Source organism: Plectropomus leopardus, chromosome 6, assembly GCF_008729295.1.
Source record: "Plectropomus leopardus isolate mb chromosome 6, YSFRI_Pleo_2.0, whole genome shotgun sequence".
Lineage (NCBI taxonomy): Eukaryota > Metazoa > Chordata > Actinopteri > Perciformes > Serranidae > Plectropomus > Plectropomus leopardus.
The window spans coordinates 16,568,486-16,590,335 of NC_056468.1; the positions used below are offsets into that span (position 1 = coordinate 16,568,486).

At 39.8% G+C, this 21,850-nt stretch overlaps 2 protein-coding genes across 2 annotated transcripts in view; one reads left to right on the top strand and one right to left on the bottom strand.

The window, feature by feature from the left end:
* Positions 1–1,711: 1,711 nt before the first annotated feature.
* Positions 1,712–10,829, top strand: hapln1a (hyaluronan and proteoglycan link protein 1a). The gene is made up of 4 exons (XM_042488067.1): positions 1,712–1,993; positions 6,677–7,021; positions 8,554–8,856; positions 9,050–10,829. The coding sequence occupies exons 1-4, from the start codon at positions 1,897–1,899 to the stop codon at positions 9,337–9,339; spliced, it is 1,035 nt and encodes a 344-aa protein (XP_042344001.1). The 5' UTR covers positions 1,712–1,896; the 3' UTR covers positions 9,340–10,829.
* Positions 10,830–15,586: 4,757 nt separating this feature from the next.
* vcana (versican a) overlaps positions 15,587–21,850 on the bottom strand; it is a 39,693-nt gene continuing 33,429 nt past the window's right edge. Inside the window, exons 12-16 of the mRNA XM_042487811.1 lie at positions 20,456–20,614; positions 20,110–20,192; positions 17,928–18,072; positions 17,619–17,801; positions 15,587–17,533 (exon numbers count right to left, since the gene is read on the bottom strand). Of these exons, the coding sequence (XP_042343745.1) occupies positions 17,376–17,533; positions 17,619–17,801; positions 17,928–18,072; positions 20,110–20,192; positions 20,456–20,614 (728 nt within the window). The 3' untranslated portion in view covers positions 15,587–17,375. The remainder of the gene's footprint in view (positions 17,534–17,618; positions 17,802–17,927; positions 18,073–20,109; positions 20,193–20,455; positions 20,615–21,850) is intronic.

Genomic DNA, 21,850 nt, shown 5'->3' on the forward strand with positions numbered 1-21,850 from the left:
GTTCTTCAAATTCTGTGGTCGAGAAGGACTTAATGGGAATATTGTAATACAAACGTCAATTTTTTTCAAACACATGTTCACGTTATGTTCTCACATATGATTGGTTGCTGAGGGGGAAGGATGCTCTCACTTTTACAGTATACAGCAATCTTGTCGCTAACAGTAAAATTGCTGTAATTGGGGATTACGTTTGGTTTTGAAATTCTCACAAGTACCTCACAGATGCTGCCATAGGTGCTCGGAGCTCTGGTTTAAACTCACAGTGTGAGTCAGGAGTCTCTGTGCCCTCACATTAGGGCCATGTGTGTTTATAATTTCAGTCTGTGTACCGGGGCCTATGGCCGTCTTATATAACAGTTCCTTAGATCTCCAGAGGATTGGAGGCAGGGGCAGGGAGGATGTGCCCAGGGCACGCTGGGACTTTAGAATATACAACCGAGGCCCACCATGTACACTGTTGACATCTCTGTGGGGTTTGAAGGATTGGCAGACGGGGCAGAGGAGAGAACGAGAGAGACAGAGGGAAAGAAAACAGCTAGAGTTGTCCCAGCTGTAATAACTCCAGTGATGGAGAGGTCCAGAACAGCATCTGCAGTGTGTCGCTCTTCTCCCAGCCTCGCCATCTTTCAAAGACAATCCGGACGGCTGAGAAAACGTTTAGGAGAGACCACACAGGCCCCCTGTGCTCATGGCTGGTCGCGAAATCATGTCCTGACTCCCCAGAGCTACTCTGTCGTCTCTGCTTTCTTCACAGCATCAGTAGAGAGTGAGAGAAACTTACTCGTACAATTTTCAGCAACTGTAGAAGACTCTAACTGTGGGGAGTGTGGGTATCAGCTAAATGAGTCTCTTACCCTCTTAGTCGCTGATGTTTATAACACAACTTTAAATCCTTTTTTTAAAGGGTTAGGGGGTTGGTCATGAATGTATATACAGAATAAATGCAACAGGGGGAAAAAGGGAAGAAGAGCAAAAGAGGATGAGGCGAAGTATAACTTGCATCATTTTATGACCCCTTTTACATTTAATGGTCTTGTATCAAATGTACGTATAAATCAACAAGGCTACAACATGGCTACACATTGCTTTTAGCACAAGAATGTATGTGTATGTGAACAGAGAGGAGGGTTCAGGCCATTTACAGAGTTCAGAGTTATGCCTGACAACAATATTTACCTTATGGACATCAACTTTTACTTGTGTAATTGAAACCTGGTGAAGAGACCATAAAACAGACATAATGAAAGTGAAATGGGGTGTAAAACAGAATTAATCAGAGTTAATAGAATGAAAAGGCTGCGAGTCATGAGACAACGGATTTGGCACAAAATAATTTTGATATTTTAAGATAATGTTTCAATAAATGCCTTTAATGATAACAAATGTATATGTGATGAATTATAATCTTGTACCTAAATTGTATAATCTTTACTGTATTGCATTCTTCATGGGAATCATTCTAGTTCCACTCCTATCTAATATACATGCTAGGATAATGCAGGTTAATTTTCTGAAGTCTTTCCCGTATCCTTTCATCCCCCAAGAGAGAAGAGGGAGTTTTTTTGTAAATAATGGGGCAAAGGGGAGCCAGTATAGAGCTGTGCATGGTGATGGGCTGATGGGAGGGGGGAGTGGTCTTAACCATGTAAGGCTTCAATAAAAGGCACTTGTCTGGACCTCTGAGGAGCCCAAACTTTCCAGTAGCACCACAGGCTGCTGCTGCACAAAGACAGACAGAAAAGGGGAAAGCTTGATGAATAAAAATTAAATCAGAAGAAAAGTTAGTGGCTCTACTAAAATATTAACAGCTAAAGTAACTTAGTGCAGTTTAAAAAAAAAGTCTTATATTTGTATTTATATTGGAGTAAAAAAATATTTGTGTGAAAAAAAGAGAAAATGACGAGTCTGCTGTGCATCACAATGATCTCCCTGACCCTTGCTGGCAGTGCGTACAGTCAGCCGACGAGCTCTCCCTCACCACCACAACTGACAGGTAAGATTAAATTCATGTGAAAAAAAAGGTTGATATCAAAGTATGTGGGTGATACTGTGTGTCTGTTGCCATCTTTTTTGAATGCATGAGTGTGTATGTGCAAGTGTTACCATGCACAAAGAAAAAGAAGAGCTGGAGGATGAGTAAAGTGGTACCACAGCTCAGGGTTGTGCACAACAGGGTCTTTGTAGCAGTAGGTAACAGAGGCGTCTCTGGGGTAACAGACACACACTGACTCACCATTGACTCATTGACTTGCTGCATACAGACCACCACAGCATGAACTGCCATTCACAGAGGCTCACTGCCTGCACTACTGAATGAAAACCACTAATACTACTGGTTGTACTCTTAAATGGGTCACATGTGCCTCAGTGGCTGAAACTGGGCTAGTAGTGCTCACCTCCTTTTGGATGTAAATTCTCACTAAGAATGCAAAAATCAACAGGAATTTCCTAATTTTAAGTCTTGACCTTTTGTCATTTTTTCCTGTCATTTTATCAGCCTGTCCTCTTCAGTCGTAACAGACAAAAAATAAAAACTTAAATAAAAGACATCTTATCAGAGAGCACCTGCATTCCATCGTGAGGCTGTTATAATTCAAATTCACACCTGCCTACAGGATGACACACTGAAACTGTTGCTGCAACTGCAAGCTATGAAATACCAGAATAGATCTACCGCTGTGGTGAAAGGGGGAAAAAAAAAAACTGTAGTAGACACTCTTATGTCATATGAATGATTTTAATGCGCTTTCAGCAGCCCTGCAAGCTGACTCAGTAGATGTCAAATTATGGGTGTCTCAGCTCTCTCTCTTCCAGGACGGGAGGAAATGGTTTGTCTGTGGGGAGAATGGTTCTGCTCTAGGAGACGATGATGTTGTATTATCCCAACACTGCAATCGCTCCCTTTATACAGTGATGTAACAGGTCTGTGTCCATAAAGTACACATATGTTTATACATGACCTCAGCGTCTGCATGATGTAAACGCATTGGCGAGGTTCAGGCCGCCTTAATCATTGTTCCATACAGTATGGCTTTCATTGGCCATCTGAGTGGTGTATTCTCTGTCTGTTCACGGGGCGTTGCCTGTCCTTATACCTACTGACTCACTCTGGCACTGGGAGCTTTTGGAAATCCACTACGGTAACCGGCAGCCTGACAGGAGCAAAGTTAAGATTAATGACCCGCAGCCAAACGTATAGAGCCCCATGCTGAACAGCAGCCAAATGACTCTGTCTTTCCCTGTGAGGTAATAGTCTGTTAAGTCTAATGCTCACTGTAGTTGTTGGTTACTGAGGCTTGGCCCCGTTGCTAGGGCTGGGTGGGAAAAGGAGCTTGGCCGGATATGGGCTGGGGCTGGGGCCTAAGTTGAAAATGTGTTTAGGCTAGAGGATGAAGATGCTGATGGAGCCATGTTTGGTGCTTTTGCATTTGTGTTAATTCACAAATGACTGTGATGACAGTCTGCTTTACATGTGTGCTGAGGATTGTGAACCCATGTGAGCGATGTACACCCACACTGTGTGCCGGTTCTGCATGACTGACAGCAGGAAAGAGTTTATTGGAATTGGTGTGTAGGAGTTGGCCTGCTGTGTTTGTCCCAGCTGTGCTTGTTAATTCTTTCTCCATATTGACACAAGCGGGCCAGCAGCAGAAGAGACTAAAGCTGTGGGATGTTGCAAAGCATCTCATATCTAGCTGCTCCGTCAGAGGGCGTGGCACATTGTGGCACGCACTGATACGCAACGCTGCTGTTTCATGATTTCCATCCTTTCATAGAGGAGGGATTTAAGCCAATTAACTCTAAGCACAAATTATGTTTCGAGGTTTAACAGCATAATTATGCTGTTGTAGTTTCAGAAAATATAGGTCACTGACTAGACTTGGACCACTGTGATGTTGTTGTTGGTTTATGGTTTGGTGTTACGATGAAGCAGATGGTTCCAATCGCTTGCTATTACAACCTTTAACAGAGTGAGAGAGAATTGTGCTCGGTCATAAAATGGCAGTGGGTCTTGGCTGCAGCTGCGGGTCTTTTTTATTGTCATGCACATGTGTTCGTTTACACTGTTGCTGTGTTCACATTCCCAGCTGCACTCAACAAAGATTTCGGATAGAAAACCATTTTACCTAATTATTTGACAACTCATTTTTATGTTAATTGTGACAATCTGTGGTGTCACTTTTGACCTCAGAGAGACTTATGCGGGTAAGGTGTGACAAAGAAAAGAAAGGCTTCCTTCTCTCCTGAAAGGCTGAGTACACACAACAGGCTGTTGCTTTATGAGCGTAGTGTGCCCCACATGGTCGGGGCCACATTCTCCTGTGGGACATGTCTGCTGGCAAATGCAGGAGCAGGAAAGAGTGGAATTACTTTGAACATGCCTGTCTGCTTGCTGCTACTGTCTCGCAGGAATTATTACCTTCAAGGTTGTTCCAGAATATATGATATGTCAGAGAGACTGAGTTCTTTATTATGCTCTCATTTAAAGATCAATATTAGGTTACCACTTAAGCAGCTATTCATTCCAAGCTTTTCTGTGCATTTTGTTGGCACTGTGATGTCCAATCAACCCCCTCCTTCCATCTCACATATTGGGATTACAAACCACATCCAGTGGGTGGTTTTTCTCTCTGTACAGAACAATGTTTCCATTAGACAGTACAATGAACCCCTTTGTTCTATCTGCTCTAATTTTCTATGTGAGATTAAATCATTTGGAAATTTTTAGACATAAATGTTGACGTCACCATCAGCTTCACCTTGGCAAGGGCTTTTGCTTGCAGTTTAGTCATTCTGAATCCCACAGGTTTCAATCACACTTCTTGCATTTGCTACCCATGCAGAGAATTTATGAGGCACGGCAAAGCTGTGAGTCATTCGTCACTGACAGAGCAGGCAAAGAGGTCTCTTGTCCAGACGGCTTTTAAACTCTGCTTTTGAAGACATTCGTAATTAGCAGCAGCAAAAAAAGGGGTTTGTTTCTTACCTCATAAAATAACTGGCATCTTGCTGACCAGTCAAGAGGCAAGTGAGGCTACTGGGCGTGGTGTCTGGGTAACAGAAGTAGTCTCTGGCATATGAGAAAGTTTGCAGTCTAATGAAAGAAATAAAAAAATGAAAGGAAAAGTGGCACGAGGTTGGACTGAAGGGTAGATTAGGTCTGTCAGCAGTGCTTCTGCTAATTAAATCCTTCTGTAGGAGAGCTCGATACTAATGATCTGAGCACCACCGAACAAAGTCCAGACACGTGTCTACTGTGTGGTGAGAATGGAGGTTTGGGACAGTTCTGACATGGGGTTGATTATAAGTCATTTCGGTGTCACTCCTCTGTGTGTGCATGTGCTGCGAGGGGGGGTGAATGGGTTGATCAGAGCGACAGGCAGTGAGCCAGCAGCTCCTATTATTTCCCCTATTACCCATGTGGGAAACGTTTTCCCTGTAGAAGAGCTAGTGACACAGTATTCAAGTCATGGCTCAAAGTGTTGCTGCTCAAAATGAGGCGCCTCCACACAAATGCTGGCAACCCCAGTTAGACAGGAGAGACAGACAGACACAAGTCATTCATATTGAGTAAGTGGGAGGACAATAAATCAGAAATACAGCAGCTCTCAGGTTTTTAGTGAATACTAAACTTTGCAGTGGGACTAACCAGCCAAAAATTGCTTGGTTGCTTAAGTATGCAGTTATAGCTAAAAAGCCAGTTGATTTACTTAGCTGTATAATTACCATATTATCTTACAAGTCCTGTGCATTGCAGTGTTTGACTCCACTTACAGAGCTGATTATTCAAGGCTATACCTGTGGTAGTAGGGGTCAGGGGTCGTGTACATCCATCCATCTGGTGCTTATTATTGCCTGGCACAGGCAGCCCCTAGCTGGTTGGGGTCCTGTTAACAAAGCAACCCCTGTGGGGTCTAAACACAGAGGTCAGGGAGATTGTGGGAACCCATGGTGAGACACAAATGATCTGTCGTTTGGAGTTAAAGGGTGGTCTAGTTTGGACAGGAGTGCACAGAGGAAATACCTGCAAGAAAAAATGATGACTAGTAGATTCTGTGTATCATTTACTATATTATCTGATTACTTTTCTTGTTATTCACTTGGTGCCTGATATGCTTAACATAAATCAGATGGAGCAAATGAAAGATAAGCACTTCATTTTGAGAGTTAATGCTGAGGAACGAAGGCTTATAAGTGCCAGGACTGACAAGAGCAGCAAAGAGACTGAAGAGGATGATTGGCTCCAGGGGCTGAAGACTGGCTGGTGTCCAGTTCTGTATCTATTAAACCAAACAGGCTACACCCAGACTCTTTGATAGCTATGTGTGGGAGAATGCTTTTATGTGTATGTCATGTTGTACAATAATACATACAGTACACCAAAACATACCATGGAACAATTATGTACTAAAAGAAAGACCAATAAAAAGAGAAGAATGGGACAAAGCATTTTTCAGGCATTTTTTTCCTTTTTTGGTGTTTTCTCACTGCATAAGTTTCATGCCAAGCACAAAGTCAAATCAAAAAATTCTGGATGCAGTCATTGGAACCACTGTGTAAAATATACTTCTAATTTGTATAAACATTACATCATATTTTCCGGTATGAGTCCAAGTCTTATGAGCCTCTCGCCATCAAACCCCAGTAAGAATATGCCATGTTTCCTCTTTCCCAGTTAAGGTTATTGCAGACTTAGGTGCCAACGTCACCCTGCCCTGCCGGCTCCTGTCCAAAGACTCCGTGTCCTTTGGCAACACTGGTGTCCGAGTCAAATGGACCAAGGTGGCAGATGATGAAGCACTGAATGAGGATGTGCTGCTTTCAATGGGATTCCACAAGAAGACCTACGGTAGCTTCGAGGACCGTGTCTTTATGCAGGAGTTTGACAATGAAGATGCCTCCATAATAATAACTGACGTCTCCAAGGACGACATGGGAAAATACCGCTGTGAGATCATCAATGGGATGGAAGACACCGTGCAAGAGGTTACTTTGGAAGTGGAAAGCATCGCCACTGATGGTAAATCCTGTTTTTGAGGATGGGCTTTAACAGTATTAGTTCAAGGTGGAACATTTTCACGGCCTGTGAAAGTTAAATCAATATTTGCAAACATGAGCTACTCTCAAAGCCATAAACCAGAAAGTTCTCAAACTTGTGATGACATAGAGTGTAAAGTCTGGAGCTGTTTTTCTTTTTTATACCCAAAGGAGTTTTATACTACTGTAGTGTTCTCGGTTCTGAAACAGAAATTGTACCCATACATACTCAGGATGTCTCCGTGGGTACAATCAGTGTCATCTAGAACATCTTTGCCACTGCTTTGTCTATGGAGCCGCTCCAGACTTTATACTTGACAACATCACAAATTTAAGTTTAAGCACTCTAGTTGTATTTATTTGGGAGAGAGCTGTTCATGTTTACTAATTTTGGACTGTCCTTGGCACTAGGAATTACATCTATGAATTTTGAAAATGGGTGTAGTTCCCCTTTAATGTACCAGTTGTTTACAATCATAACATTTCATCAGTTATTTTAAATGTGTCATTTTCCTGTTAAAATGCATACCTCAAGATAAATATTTTCAAAGCTATTAAAAACATCCACACTTTCTTTTCTTGTGGTAAAAAGGCAAAGAACAGACAGCTTGTGCTGATTTATCCAACCGCTGTAATGATTCAGCCATGATCACATTTGAATACTGTTCAACATCAGTAAACAGAAACACATTTCCCATCTTTTCCGCTCCATATCCTCAAACATCTGACTGACTCATCAGATTTTATAATCACTAAATTGTATTCCTTTTAAAATGTGCCATACGAAGACAAACAGCTTTTCACGCAAGTTAGGGCTATTAACATATTCTTACATAGATCCCTGGAACCATGCATGGTGACGCACTAAATTACTGCAGTGTGTTAAGAGTTTCTGCACTAAAGGGCGGCTCCCAGCCACCTTTTGTTGATAGTCTTACCACATGTGTGAAGGATCAATCTGGGTGGAGGCTGGACACGCACATGTAATCTGAGGCAAGATATTAACATTCTGCTACTTTCATACAGCTGTTTGAACGTGCAAAATCTTTTGCTAATAATGACATACACTTGGCAGTGTACTGAGGTAAAACTTGGTATGAGAAAGGCACCATGATGACAAGTGCAATTAAGGCTGCAGCATCATGTTCATATTTCTCTTGAATTGGACTGCACTAATGCTTAAATTCACCTTTGAGTTATTATAATATTACTTCTTGTTGGATCTGTACAGTCATAGCAGCTAAGAGTATTTTTGCTCTGATGTTTACTGCTGCAGAACTATCTAGTTCTGCAGCAGTAAACATCTAGTTAGCAAATGATAATCTTTTCTTCCATGCAGATAGTTAGACAAGCACAAAATGAATAAGTTAGCAAAATCTGCCCTCTGGAGACAACAGCGGACCTTTTGCAAGCTACTAGACTTGAAAGACCAGGCCTACATTCATTAACATAAAACTAAAAAAAAAGGCTGATAGGTACACATATTATTCACTTCATGTGTTCTGCCTCGCTCAGGTGTCGTGTTCCCATACTTTACCCATCTGGGCCGCTACAGCCTAAACTTTGATGAAGCTGTGCAGGCCTGTCTGGATCAGAATGCTTCTGTCGCCACCTATGACCAGCTGTTTGAGGCCTGGAAAGGCGGCCTAGACTGGTGTAACGCTGGCTGGCTGATTGATGGCTCTGTGCAGTATCCCATCACCAAACCCAGAGAGCCTTGTGGTGGCACCAAAAACGGACCTGGTGTCAGAAACTATGGCCTCCGTGACAAACAAATAGGCCACTTCGACGTGTTCTGCTTCACTCCTGCACTTAATGGTGAGTTTCTTTGATTTGCTTAACAGTTGTCCTCATACATTGTTTTTGTTATTTGACATTCTTGCATCCAAAAACATAATGCAATTTATGGTTTTGTTATGGCTTGGTGGTGCAAAAGTAGGAATTATACTTTTAACTAGTTAAATCCTATCAAGAAAGTTCTTCTCCTGATCATCTGTTTTGTTTCTATCAGGACGTTTCTATTGGCTGGTCCAGCCTGACAGGTTGACCTTTGACGAGGCTGTGCAGGCATGCTTAGACGATGGCGCGGAGATCGCCAAAGTGGGTCACATTTACTCCGCCTGGAAGCTTGAGAACTACGATCGCTGCGATGCCGGCTGGCTGGCTGACGGAAGTGTCCGCTACCCCATCTCCAGGCCCCGCAAGAACTGCAGCCCCGATGAAGCTGCAGTGCGCTTTGTCGGATTCCCAGACAAGATGCTAAAGTCTTATGGCGTCTACTGCTACAAGGATGAGCAGTGAGGCAGTAGATAGGAGTCGGGTAGCCATAACCACCAAAGAGCAGCAAACAACCACAACCAATAAAATCAACAATAAAGCCAATAAGCTTTGAATTTTAACTAGCATGAGCTCAATGCCTTTCTGAAACTGTGATAACCCTTTTTAACCCCGTAAAACACAAATACTGTACACCTTACTTCCATATGCATTGAATGACAAAAATATTTTGTAGCCATTGTTTTGTTTTTCTCTAACTGTGCATTCATTAATTTTACATGGACTGTTGGGGAGAAGGCAACGGTATTTATGTATGAGTGATGTGACAGAGACAAGAACTTGACGGTTGTGAAACATGACTTAAGTTTAGTTTGTCCTCCACAGAATGATTAGATGTGTGAAGTTTACGCTCACGTGCAGAAGATATTTGCTGCTTTGAAATTTATCTAAAGAACAAAGCAATGTGATATCTCATGCATGTATCACATTGATGAAAAACCTTAGATTGATTACAGAGGCATGAGCATAACTATCACTGTTGAGCTAAGGATATATACATGTTATACTGCAGTAAGTATTCAACTGGTTTCCTTTCTAATAAGAGTTAAAGCTCTTTTACAATCTCTTAAACTGCAGGGAGTATTTTCAGCTTGAGGAGGTGTGATCAAATTTACTGTTTAACAAGAAAATGAATGTATGTCTTGATGGACTGTGACCTATTCTGCAGTGATAGCCTCCATTAAATCAACTCCAAATTACAATTTGAAAAACAGTTCTATTATTGTAACCTTGTGCAGTATGTTTGTTTTAACAAAATGTTTTTTTTTTTTACTTTTTTAATGTTTGTCACTATAGTTTTTTACATGTTTATGGGTTTTTTTTTAAAGAAAAAAAACTGATTTTGCCACTCAGATATTTTTGTGAGTAGTGTAGTTTTTAGAAAGCAATACAAAACAGAAAGATTTCAGTCAGACAGTGAATGCAGAATAAGTACAGATCTTCACCTTTTACCCCAACACAAACATTTATCAAAACACACCCCTGATTGTCTAACAGCGTTAGCAATTCTCTTCGACAGTAAATCTAATATTACAGTTGTTACAACTAACACGTGTGGGCTGAAATCCAATCTGACTTCTTAAATAAAGATTCTTGGTAGTACTGCTGTAGTGACTGGATCTGAGTAAATAATTAGGATTTAAAAGTCAAAAACTGCCAAAAAATGATAATGTAAAGGTGTGCCACAACCACGAGATAGCACTCTTCTTAGGTATCAGATACAAAATATTTGTGTTTTACTTTTTCTAACCCTGGGCACTGACATACAGTACTTACTGCAAGTCACATTTGGTAATATGGTGATGCATTGTTTGAAAAAGCAAAACTTCAAAATGTCTCTCACACTTGTGCATTTGTATACACTCGTGCATGAATAAATGGTGAAGGTATTTTTGTATCTTATCGCCATGTACCTTTTTCAACAAAGCAGTTTAAAATAAAGACTTTTAAATCAATTTTTGAACTGTCCCTTTTTTCAACAAAAATAAAAATCTATTTCCACTGGACCAAAATCAGCAGGCATTATTTGAAGATAAAGAGGTTTAAGCAGAGATTGAAACAACATTGCTTAAGATGCCAAATTAGAGGCCATGTATCTGGCATGAACCCATGTCGTAGAGAGGATTTAAGATTAGACTCCCCTCTCATTTATTTATTCTTTGGCTTTTTTTTATTCAGTGCCAGGCTGCCAGCCCACCACTAAGTTAGACAAAGGGAACAGTAACACAGTGCTTAAGAGTGCTTGTGGGAATGCATGGGAATGGGGTCAGATTTAGGCTGATTCAGCAGTGAAATGCCAGACAAATGTAAATGTATGAGATGGTGAAAAGTTCATTGAGGCAAACTTTTGTTCTGTTGATGCTGCAGCGACAGAGGACTTAAGTCCAGCATAGAAAAGTCTAATAATGATATTGAAATCTCAAAGAAAATCTGAGGAGTAAACTATACTATTACACACTACACACTAAATGCACACAACATTTGTTGCAAAGTGAGCTTTTTTTGCCTCTGGGTTTGTTTATGCTGGAAGCACACGTTTAAACTGATGAGCAATTGCTCTCGTAAAATGTTATTTTGCAGAAGTAATGCTGCACATTTAATTTTGTTTGCTTCTGTGGTTTTCAACTAATCGCATGTTGTGCTGTCTTTCAGCAAGTCTGACAATGCTACATCCTGCTTGCTTGTCAATCGCAGGTACCCAGACCCAATAACGGACGGGAAAATAGCAGAGTAATGACTGAGTGATAGACACTGCCTCGGACTAGACGGAGTCTACAGACATCAGGAGGAACCAGGGTGGGTTTCCTTTCCAAAACAAACCAAGAAATCCTGTTAAATCCCACAGAAAACTTGGCTGAGACAGCCAGGTTTTTCCGCTGATCACCCATGAAACATCTGCATTTCATGAGGCAGGAATATAGGTTTTGCTCTTCCTTGGGGCACCCAGGAGCAGCCTTTAATCACAAGTCATGTCTACTCTAATGACAGAGTGGGCAGTCACAGTGAAAACCACAGCAAACCAAACTAACACAAAGATTAGCTCGACCAACTTGATGTTATTACTCTGGTAATGGTGCTTCGTGCTATTAGGCAATCTCAGCCTCAAGTCACTGCTGTATAAGGAGGCGCTGCTGTGGGAATTGTGGTGCATTGCAATGTATTCAAAAAGCTTCTGTATTTACACCAAGGGAATTCATCTGCTTCCCTTATGCACCATCATGTAGGTATAAGAAGTGTTTGACATTCAAGAGGAGCAACCTACAGCCATGCTATCAACAAAAAAACTGTAGTGTGCTATACTTATGCAGGCTCACAGTTCTGCAGCATCAGCCATTTCAGCATAAGCATTCACTTTTACCTAATCCACTTCTTACTCCATATGTTTGCTATAATTCACATTGCCACTTCCTATCTGCTCCCATGCTACCATGTCTGATGGGTTTTTCAAAAGTGTTTGATGTATGTGCAAGACACCGCAATACTTGAAAATGGGACACTGGTGTGATGTTCTAGAGAGCGTGATGGTGATACACAGAATTCAGTGTGAATTCCTTACATTATGTTTAGAGTTACCATGAGCTGTGTCTGTGCTTCGTGGAAGGAAATGAAATATCTACCTTTTTCCTTGGTACTGGGCAGACAAAAACTCAGGTTTATAGCTTGGAGTGATAGCACTACCTTCTGGTGAAACCACAGCACTACATCCTCCATACAGAATTTAACTCATTGTAAGAGGACCCAGCATTTTCATTAATTTCACCTCTGTACCAGTGGTGGAGGAAGTAGCCTATTCAGATCATTTACTTAAGTAAAAATACTTATACCACACTGGGAAAATCCTCTGTTACAAGTAAAAGTCCTGCTTTGAAAATGTTGAAAAGGGATGTTACAGGTACATGTAACGATTGTACCACATTAAAGAAAAACTAGGAACAATGTGAGCCAAGAGGATGGAAAGCCAAGGATGACAGAATCACAGGACTCAAATATAGATACTGTTTGCATATATTAAGTGCTTAGAAAAGTGGTAAAAAGGTGGAATCCCTAAGGTACGTTCAAGCCAGAATATCAACTTAGAAAATAATAACAAACTAAAAAAAACAAACAGTGCACACATATATTAAAATACATATATGAATATATACATATATACAATATATGGTTTAATGTCTCTTTATAAATCACAGTTCTGGTATGTATGTTCTCTTTCCTGTGAGCTAGATGTGCATGTACAGTTCACTCCTACCTCACTTGATGTAGGTGTTCAGTTGCCAGCTGGTGTTCAGTCTCGTGGGCTGGGCTCGTCATCCGGTACTGGAAAATAGTCCTCTCTGAAATCATCTCCGGATCTCAGGAATCTCCTCCAATGGCTCTGAGATTTCCTCCACAATCTTGGCTCTTCTTAGAGGGACTCCCACAAAACCTGATCTATAAATGAGGTCAGATTATTACTCTTATGCTAATTCTATGGGCTAGAGAACAGCTAATGAAATTAAATTGAGTTGTGTTAACTATATGCTCTTATACAACTTCTGTACAACATGTGTAGTTTAACTCAGTTTCAAAAAATCCCAATTTCTCTCATATCCAAACTAAAAAACGAATTTAGAGAACTACACTTGCAGTAAATGCCCAATTGCAGTTAAGGTGCATGATATAAAACACAGCCGAATCATCACTAATCACAGATATAGGCTTTAAAATGAAATATCAGAATAATCCAACAGGCTTATTTCTGCCAATATAAATAAAAAACTATGTATTTTTTCTTTTGTTAATAAACAAAATGAACACGTACAAAACATCAGAATGAACATTACATACTGTATATTGAAAAGCATTGTATTTCAGGTCTCCTGCTGGTGGGCCATTATGATAAGAGTATGCATAATAATTAATTCATTAATTTCAAGACAGAGGTGACTTGAAGGTCACTAAAATAAGGTGGTGGAAAAAGTGGATATATCAGTATTGGTCGGTAATTGGCCAAATGAGTTACACATCAGCATATGGAACATACGCGAAAAAAAATCACTACTGTGCATCCCTACTTTTAAATATTCATAAATTCACTATAGGCAGTTAACAAACATCCCCATGCTAATGGTAAAAAAAAAACATTTAAATTCACGCAAAGCACATCTGTCGTCGCCAGGCTGCAGTAATGTACTCAGAGTGCATGAACAAAAAAAACATAAACAACAATATTCTTACTGTACCAACATAACAGAACATGCTGCTTCTTGGCAGTATTTTAAAACCTATTAAATTTAACGCTTTTAAGTCACCAACGGATCTAGTATAGTCGACTGCGATTTTACGTGACTTTCATTTAGCATTGAAGCTAGCGCAACTTAGACGCTAAAGACTTTAGCTCAGGTTAAAGAAGTTTAGCACAGCGAAAATTAGCATCACTGCTAGCGGCCAACTCAACTCACCAGTGGGCAGATTAGCATTGAAAAAGGCGTCAGGCCTCGGTGCACACGCTGCGACATGCGGTGTGTTTTTTTTTTATCCACAATGTATTTTATATTGTCGACATAAAACATAACTTGTACATTAACTTTAAGGGACACTTTCTATTGTTTTTAGCTGTTTCAAACTGATTCTCTGACCTTTCAGCTCAGCAACGTCATTTAAACTGACACATAGTGGGCGGGACAAACAATCTCATTGGACAACGAGAACGATACCAGATAACAATTGGTTGCTCATCAAAATCAAACTTAACAATGTACAATCATTTATTTAAACAGTGTTAAATCGACTGTTATTTTCTTTTATCTATAACATTTTAAGTATTTCCTCACACATTATCATTACAATGGTTACATAATTAAGGTTTTATTTATTTATCTATTGAACTTTTAATCCCTTTTTCTTTTACTGTGGGCTACAAAAGCATAATCGGAAACATGTATTTAAAGTATTAAAAATAAAAAGTCTAAAGAAACAATAGAAAACTACATAAATGTTTACAATAAATAGTTGCCATTTTCTGTCGTTTGATTAGATATTAATCAACCAGTCATCGGAGCTGCACTTATATAAACTGTTGGGTAGTTTAATTTTATAACTCTTTTTAAGTATTTTATGCAAGAATATTAATTTGTCAAGTAATTAGTAAATAAAGCTTTTAGATAAATGTAGCAAAGTAAAAAGTACATTTCCCTCTGAAATGTAGTGGAGTAGAAGTATAAAGTGGCATGAAACGAATAGACTCAAATAAAGTACAAATACCTCGAATTTATACTTCAGTATTTGAGTAAATGTACTTAGTTACATTCCACTACTGCTCTTTACCTGTCTATTCAAACACTGAAACCAGATACTGTTAAAAGGTCGCTACTCCATAAACATGCTATAAAACAGAAAGACAAACATATGGACAACTAGACTCTCCACTCAACAAAACCTGCATGTCCTTGAAGACGAACAGGAAACCACAACATCTGGAGAAAAGCTACACAAACAGGGAGCACATGTAAAACAGTTAAACACCAAACACTGTTCCCGGTACGTTCCCTTAAAAGGTAAAAAATTAAATACTATTAGTATATAATATCCATATATTTATTTTATTTCTTTGGTGATTTAAAGCAGAAAATCAGTTTGATCTCTTTAAAAAAAATTTCACAAACATCCCAGACATTCACATTTGTAAAATAAAAAAAAAAAAACATTTATAAAAATAAAATTTAAAGTATATGCACATTAAGGCACACACACAAACATTCACGGGCAGACAAGAAAAATTTTTCAAACATTTTTCCATTTTAAGAAAATGCTGGTGATACACACAATCATCCACATGTACAAATATATTGTTAATGTTACAGAACATTATTGCAGCCGATGGGGCCCTCTGTATTCTTTGGTCCACTGCTGGTATTAAAGATGTAAAAACAAACAAACAAAAAGCATAAATCCATTGTATTGTTGACTAACTTTTCATCTTCAATGCATTTAGACAGTCTGTGATTGTGGCTAGTCTCCCGTGGAACACACAATGAGAATATACGAAGAGAACTGCTGGAACAGGTGACAGCATCATACTGTATTTCACCTGTGAGTACAGAACAAGTAAGGAGATTAAGAGCAGCTTGAAAATAAATTATATGCATCTGTGCCTAAACAGCCGTTATGTTCAAGTCTTTTTGAGTGTTTCACAAAATACATTCCCTCAAAGGCTGATTTCAATTGACCACAAAAACAGAAAAGTTAAGTGTCAAGAAGAAAAACATTAAACCATCACAAGCCAGGGCACAACAGCAACAGATGACAGCAAGACTCTTTGGCATGTGATTATGAACAACATTACAGTTTTTGTAAACATGCTGTAGCGACTAATTGTAAGTTATGCACTGGACACACATAAGCAGAAAATACAGGCTACTTAAGCCACACCTCCGTTCTTTCATTTGAAAATAGCTGACGGACATCCATTTCCATCAGGGGGCTTTGTCGGTAAGTACTTAGAGAGCAATTTTTCAAATTAAATTGCAAAAAATCACACAAAAGAAATATCAATACATTTTTTAAAAAAATCTCTGTATAGAAATCTATCCATAAACAATTATCTTGACATCGACAACATGCATTGACAGCTGGAGCGAATGAAAGACAGTAATTTGTTACTTTAAAAGATGCCACCACAAAGAAAGTCTTAAGCAGCTAACTGAGCAATTTGGTGAAATTCCCACAGAGATCGGTGTATTATTAATCTCAAACGTAAAACTAACACTAGCAAAGCTAATAAATTGTGCTGATTAGGTTTAAAGATGGCAGAATGATTCTTTTCAAAGGTTTACAGTTCTGTAAGTTTGTGATATTTGTGATCTATATTATTACTCTACTGTGAGCCCTTTGTATTATCAGTCATTTCCAGCTCTGCCTCCATTTGTAGTCTGAGATTTGGATGTCTTGACATAAAACAAATATAAAAATGTGAGGACTTCAGTATATATGCATATGCATGCATGCTCATTAAAATGAAGTCCAGCTTAAAACAGCGCAATAACATAATGGATTCCTTTACACAACATAAGCGCTATAATTTCACGATAGCATTTTTTTTCTATGAATAAGGAACACTTACGGTGATTTTAAATAGCACAGTTGGTGTATAAAGGTATTAGATGACAGTCATGAATTTATTATTTGATAAGCTAAGGACAAAGAGCAAACTCCTGCTGTTAAAAAAAAGAATGATGAGAGAATTTTTTTGCTTTTCCAGTAGCCAGCTGAAAGTATTTTATCCTCGTTGGCATTGTTATAAAACAGTGCCCCTTGATAAGAAAAGTCATGTATCAACATCTTTTTAAAAGGCACTTCATAGGATTCCCTTGTCATCCGAAATGCAAGAAAACTGCAGGTTATCCTCTTGGTTTCTTTGATGAGTTTTCTCTTGTGCTTTTCCTCAGGGAATCCTTCTCCTCTTTCCACACAAGCGTCAGCCATGTGTTCTCACCTCGGGGAAGCTGTGCCATGTTAGATGGCAATTACTGTCTCTTCCGCTTATGATCAGTCCTGTCTCTTCTTCCCCGATAGAGGGAATGTTGAAAGTGCAAGACCTCGTCCGGCCTTGTCTTGAAGTTGTGAATGCTGTACAAACTATTGTGTTGATGTCTTCTGATGAAGGTCCTCTGATAGCTCGATGCTGTTCAGAGAAAATTCATATGTTAGCTAATAACGATAGTGTGTCAAAATCAGAAAAATCTTTTAAGACGAATACTTGTACTTACGGTACATGCAGGTGATTTTAGGGCTATCCCATCGTCCATCCCCACGACAGCGGATAGTTGGGAGGTGCCTCTGAATAAAGCCTGTCTGGCACTTGTACCTCACCAGCGAGTTGATCTCATACCTCTCACGCTTCTTACCAAAGGTATGTGCATTCTCCACTAGAGGGGGCTGGCTACAAGCCACTGAGAAGCAGAGGTGAGAATTACATTTTAGTGATGATTTTTACAGCAACAGAGGACTTGTATTTTCTTCTCTCGAAATCCATGCATACAGTAAAATAAGATGTGATTTGTGCAAAGTGTTTTTACCTGTGCCCTTTTTGCAAGTGTAGGTGAGATGGTAGTTGCAAGGAACATCATTCCACTGGCCGTCCTCATGCCATATCATCACAACACAATCCTCGCCGGACGTGAAGAAGCTGTCAGGCTGGTTGGGCCTCCAGTTTTCATATTGCTAAAAGTAGAACAGAGGATAAAGAGTAAGACATCATGATGATTTTGTGTCATTAAAGGAACTGTCTTTGGATGTAAATGTATCTTAATATGCCTGGCACAAAAACAAAACAATAATTTAAACACTAACATTGATACAGATGCTATGATTTCAGTATTTTGGATTTTAGTATTTTATTTATCATCAAAACCTATTTTAGGAGCAGCAGTTATCTATTATGTATATTTAGCCTGCTTGACAAAGCACATTTAAGGTTACCAAATCAGCATGAGTATTGTTACCACCAAGTATCTCCTTCTACAGATGTGATAAAAAGAAGAAGATCCTGTGTTGTTTTTGGCAGCAGATTCCATTCCAGGTTCCATTATTGTTATTTTAATCAATGGCCACAAGAGGGAGCAACTGTATATTTCTACAAGCCAAAATACACTCAGCAACCTCGCGACCTCATCATAGCTCAGCCCTGCAGAACACTTGTACAGAAACCAACACATTTATAAAATGGGCTTGTAAACTTAGCCAGTCTCACACTAAAGCCAGAACAAGCACTTTATGTTCATGTTTTTAACATCCTTCTGAAAGGCCATGCCCATTGCACTTTTGCTAAGATCGATAAGCAGCAACATGTCGCTTCTTGTATGAGACATGATTGGTATCCAGTAGCCTAAATGCTACATACTTACTGCACTAGGGGGCTTCGTCATAATGGAAAAACATAAGTGTTATGTCATTACATCACACAGTCAGCATGCCAAGCATTACTGTTCATATGTAATTCAGCAGACTCAAAAATCAACACAAACACAGATGTACAGTGTATTTACACATTATTACAGTATACACACAGCTGTAGTGCCGAGGGGCATTCAACCAGGAGCTGATGCTACCTGCAGTCTTTCAGCACATTCTGGGTTCAAACAGTCTCTTCAAAGCTGTGACATCCCCCCCTTCTCCAATCATGCCCTGAGGCTCTGCTACTCTGTCATTATGGTTAAAAAACACACACTGACTTCCTCCTCAGCTCACGACAAGTTAACAAATGGGTGACCCATCAACTGCACAACAGGCCTGCATCCTCCTCAAAATAATCAAACAATCTTTGATCACCCCCACACACAAAGATACACCAACTTGATTGTGCCCTGGTGTTGATAATAATCAATTTTCTTTAAATGTTTTCAAATATAAATACATCACAGTCATTTAACAGTAGTTTTATTTATTACACTTAAATCAACAAGAGGTGACCACCCACGCAGACCCCCTGAGCTGCTTCTATCCAGTGTGTTGCTCTTTCTGCAGCTGAGCACAGGTGCTGTCCATCTGTGTGTCTGCCTGCCTGGTGGGCCTTCCCCCGGGTGGCTGCCTGCTGGCTGGACTTTCTGACATGCGTGGGGGTTGAAGGGGACCATACCTGTCTACGCCTGCCAAACTCCCCTCTACACAGCGTCACTGACACCCTCATCACCTCTGCATCTCTCAGCTGAGCAAGGGTCTCCATAGGCATCCTGTGCTTATCTTTGTACCCCCAGGCCGCCTCTATGCTTCCCCTATCTCTGGTTCTGGATGATTATCTTTGAAGTGAGGACATCAATCTGAACGACACATAGCAATGCACACAGTAATTAGCTACTTTCCTGTCTAGTGAGGAGGATCTTCAGCAGCTATGGCCACTTTACAGAACACGCTCCCACTTGTGTGATGTTTATGGAAAGTGTGCTATTTCCTCCCTTACTGTTACATTGGATTGTCATTTTCTTGCATTGTTGCAGCTATTTGTTTTCTTGCAGTGGACTCACACTGATTAAAAGATGGTGCCTTAAGAGTACTTCAGATTTATTACCAGAGCAGTCACCAAGCAGGGTGTAGCAACATGAGGCAGAGGAGAATACGTCATGAGAAAGTCACCACAGCCTCTGAAATTACCGACTCTCCCTAGATGACTGTATCTGTCATCAGCAACTCTTCCAAATATTTACACTGTCTTTGTGCCACATTTGTTGAGACAAAAATATGTGAGAAAGCAACTTGTCTTACCACAGGGCTGCCATCAGTCCAGCGGAAGTCACTGTCAAACATCTTATCATTCAGGCCAATCCACTGGTAGTCCTGTCCAAGACCTGCCATACAGGGTAGAGTGAAATACAGCATATTACATTTCTCTGTTGCCATATGTTCTTTTTTTGGACTGTACAGTTACATAAAGTTCAAGAGGAAGAGAGAGATAGCGATGACATTTTCGATGCCTGAATAATTGTCCTGCATTTACTGTACAACTATTTGTGTTTTTGATGTGGCTTTTATAAAGATCTTATACTGTTTCAGTCTTATCAACTGTGTTTCATAAAGTAGGATTTAACAACAACACTGATCTTTAACTTACGGTTGACAAACTTTTGCTCCTCGTGGGAGATGATGCTGGTAAGGTGAGCCCCGTGCATGCGACACTCTCTCTCTGCTGTGTCCCAGTTTCTTCTCTGGGGGAAGTACTTGTAGCAGTGGCCCTGAAACTTATGCCAGCCATATTCACATGTTTCTGTATCTGATGGGAGAGAAAATGAGAGGGAATGAGGAATACAGGAAAAAGATACATACAAAAAATTGACAGACATAAAAGAATCAACATTTTCAAAAGACAACATTTTACTTCCATCCATGCATATATTTACCTCACCACCTTAATATTCATGACATCATCTAGTCTACTGCATCTACAGTACTCTTAACACCTGAGTATACTGAGCCTCCCGGCCTGCTGTTATCTCTAACTACTGTCTCTAATCAAGATGAAGGAGGAACCCTTGTGATGGATTAGTTCCTACAGCCTCTATTATCAGCACTATAAGGACGGGAGGCAAAACAAACAGAAATCCTATTAACAGCCAATTACTGCTAAGAGGTGTGATTATAATACTAAGGAAGGCTCTTCTCACAGTATGTCACAGGTATCAATACATGCAAAACTAAATCAGTAAATTAAGATTCCAAATTATAGTCAGGTGAATTAATGGAACATGAAAGTGGTCAATTTTATGTTGATCAGAGAAACTTGAGAGATGATGAGATTTAAAATGGGTATAATGAAGTTACAAAATGGGTGTAGGTTTTCTTATTATACCAAAGGTTGGAGATACTGTCTATCACATCCATCCTCATATTAACCCTACTTATGGTATGAGTCTCAACATAAACTCAGTTGACTGTCTGTTTATCACTCCTCTATCCAACTTCCAAACATTAACAGACAAAAAGGAGGCAGAATCATTCTCTGGGTTGTTCCTCTTTTAAGTTACATTTTCCTCCCTTCTCCTGCCAAAACTTTCTAAGACAGCAGCTGTGTCTGAGTTCAGTGAATGGGTGTGATTCACCGATGAGCGAGCCTGACAAAATTTAGGGTGTAGACTCTGGTCTAGAGAAATCAGCCAAGGCAGATGATTCCCTTGGGCACAACTGTGAAAATAAAGTAAAATTATGGGAATATAGGAACTTCAGAATAAATGTGTATATTTTCCATTAATTGTTTGTATAGAGAAGCTTGGGTATATGAAGAGCACCCAAGAACTTCAATGACTAGTCTAACTGTCTTGTCCTAGATGGAAATTAACAGGATGTCACTTGATGTCAAGCAGTGTACCTGCAGTGTAGTGTACACCACATCTGACTTGGCACTGAGAAATGAATGTCTGAAATAGGATTCACTGAAAATGAGTCAATAGTCTGTGTGTTTGAAACTTGAGGAAACTAAAGCTCAAGGGTGCTATCTGACATGAAAAACTTT

Excerpts from the sequence above, each read along its gene's own strand:
- hapln1a (XM_042488067.1), top strand. The coding sequence starts at position 1,897 with ATGACGAGTCTGCTGTGCATCACAATGATCTCCCTGACCCTTGCTGGC. Across the intron at positions 1,994-6,676 it reads CTCACCACCACAACTGACAG|TTAAGGTTATTGCAGACTTA; the intron begins GTAAGATTAAAT and ends CCTCTTTCCCAG. Across the intron at positions 7,022-8,553 it reads GGAAAGCATCGCCACTGATG|GTGTCGTGTTCCCATACTTT; the intron begins GTAAATCCTGTT and ends TGCCTCGCTCAG.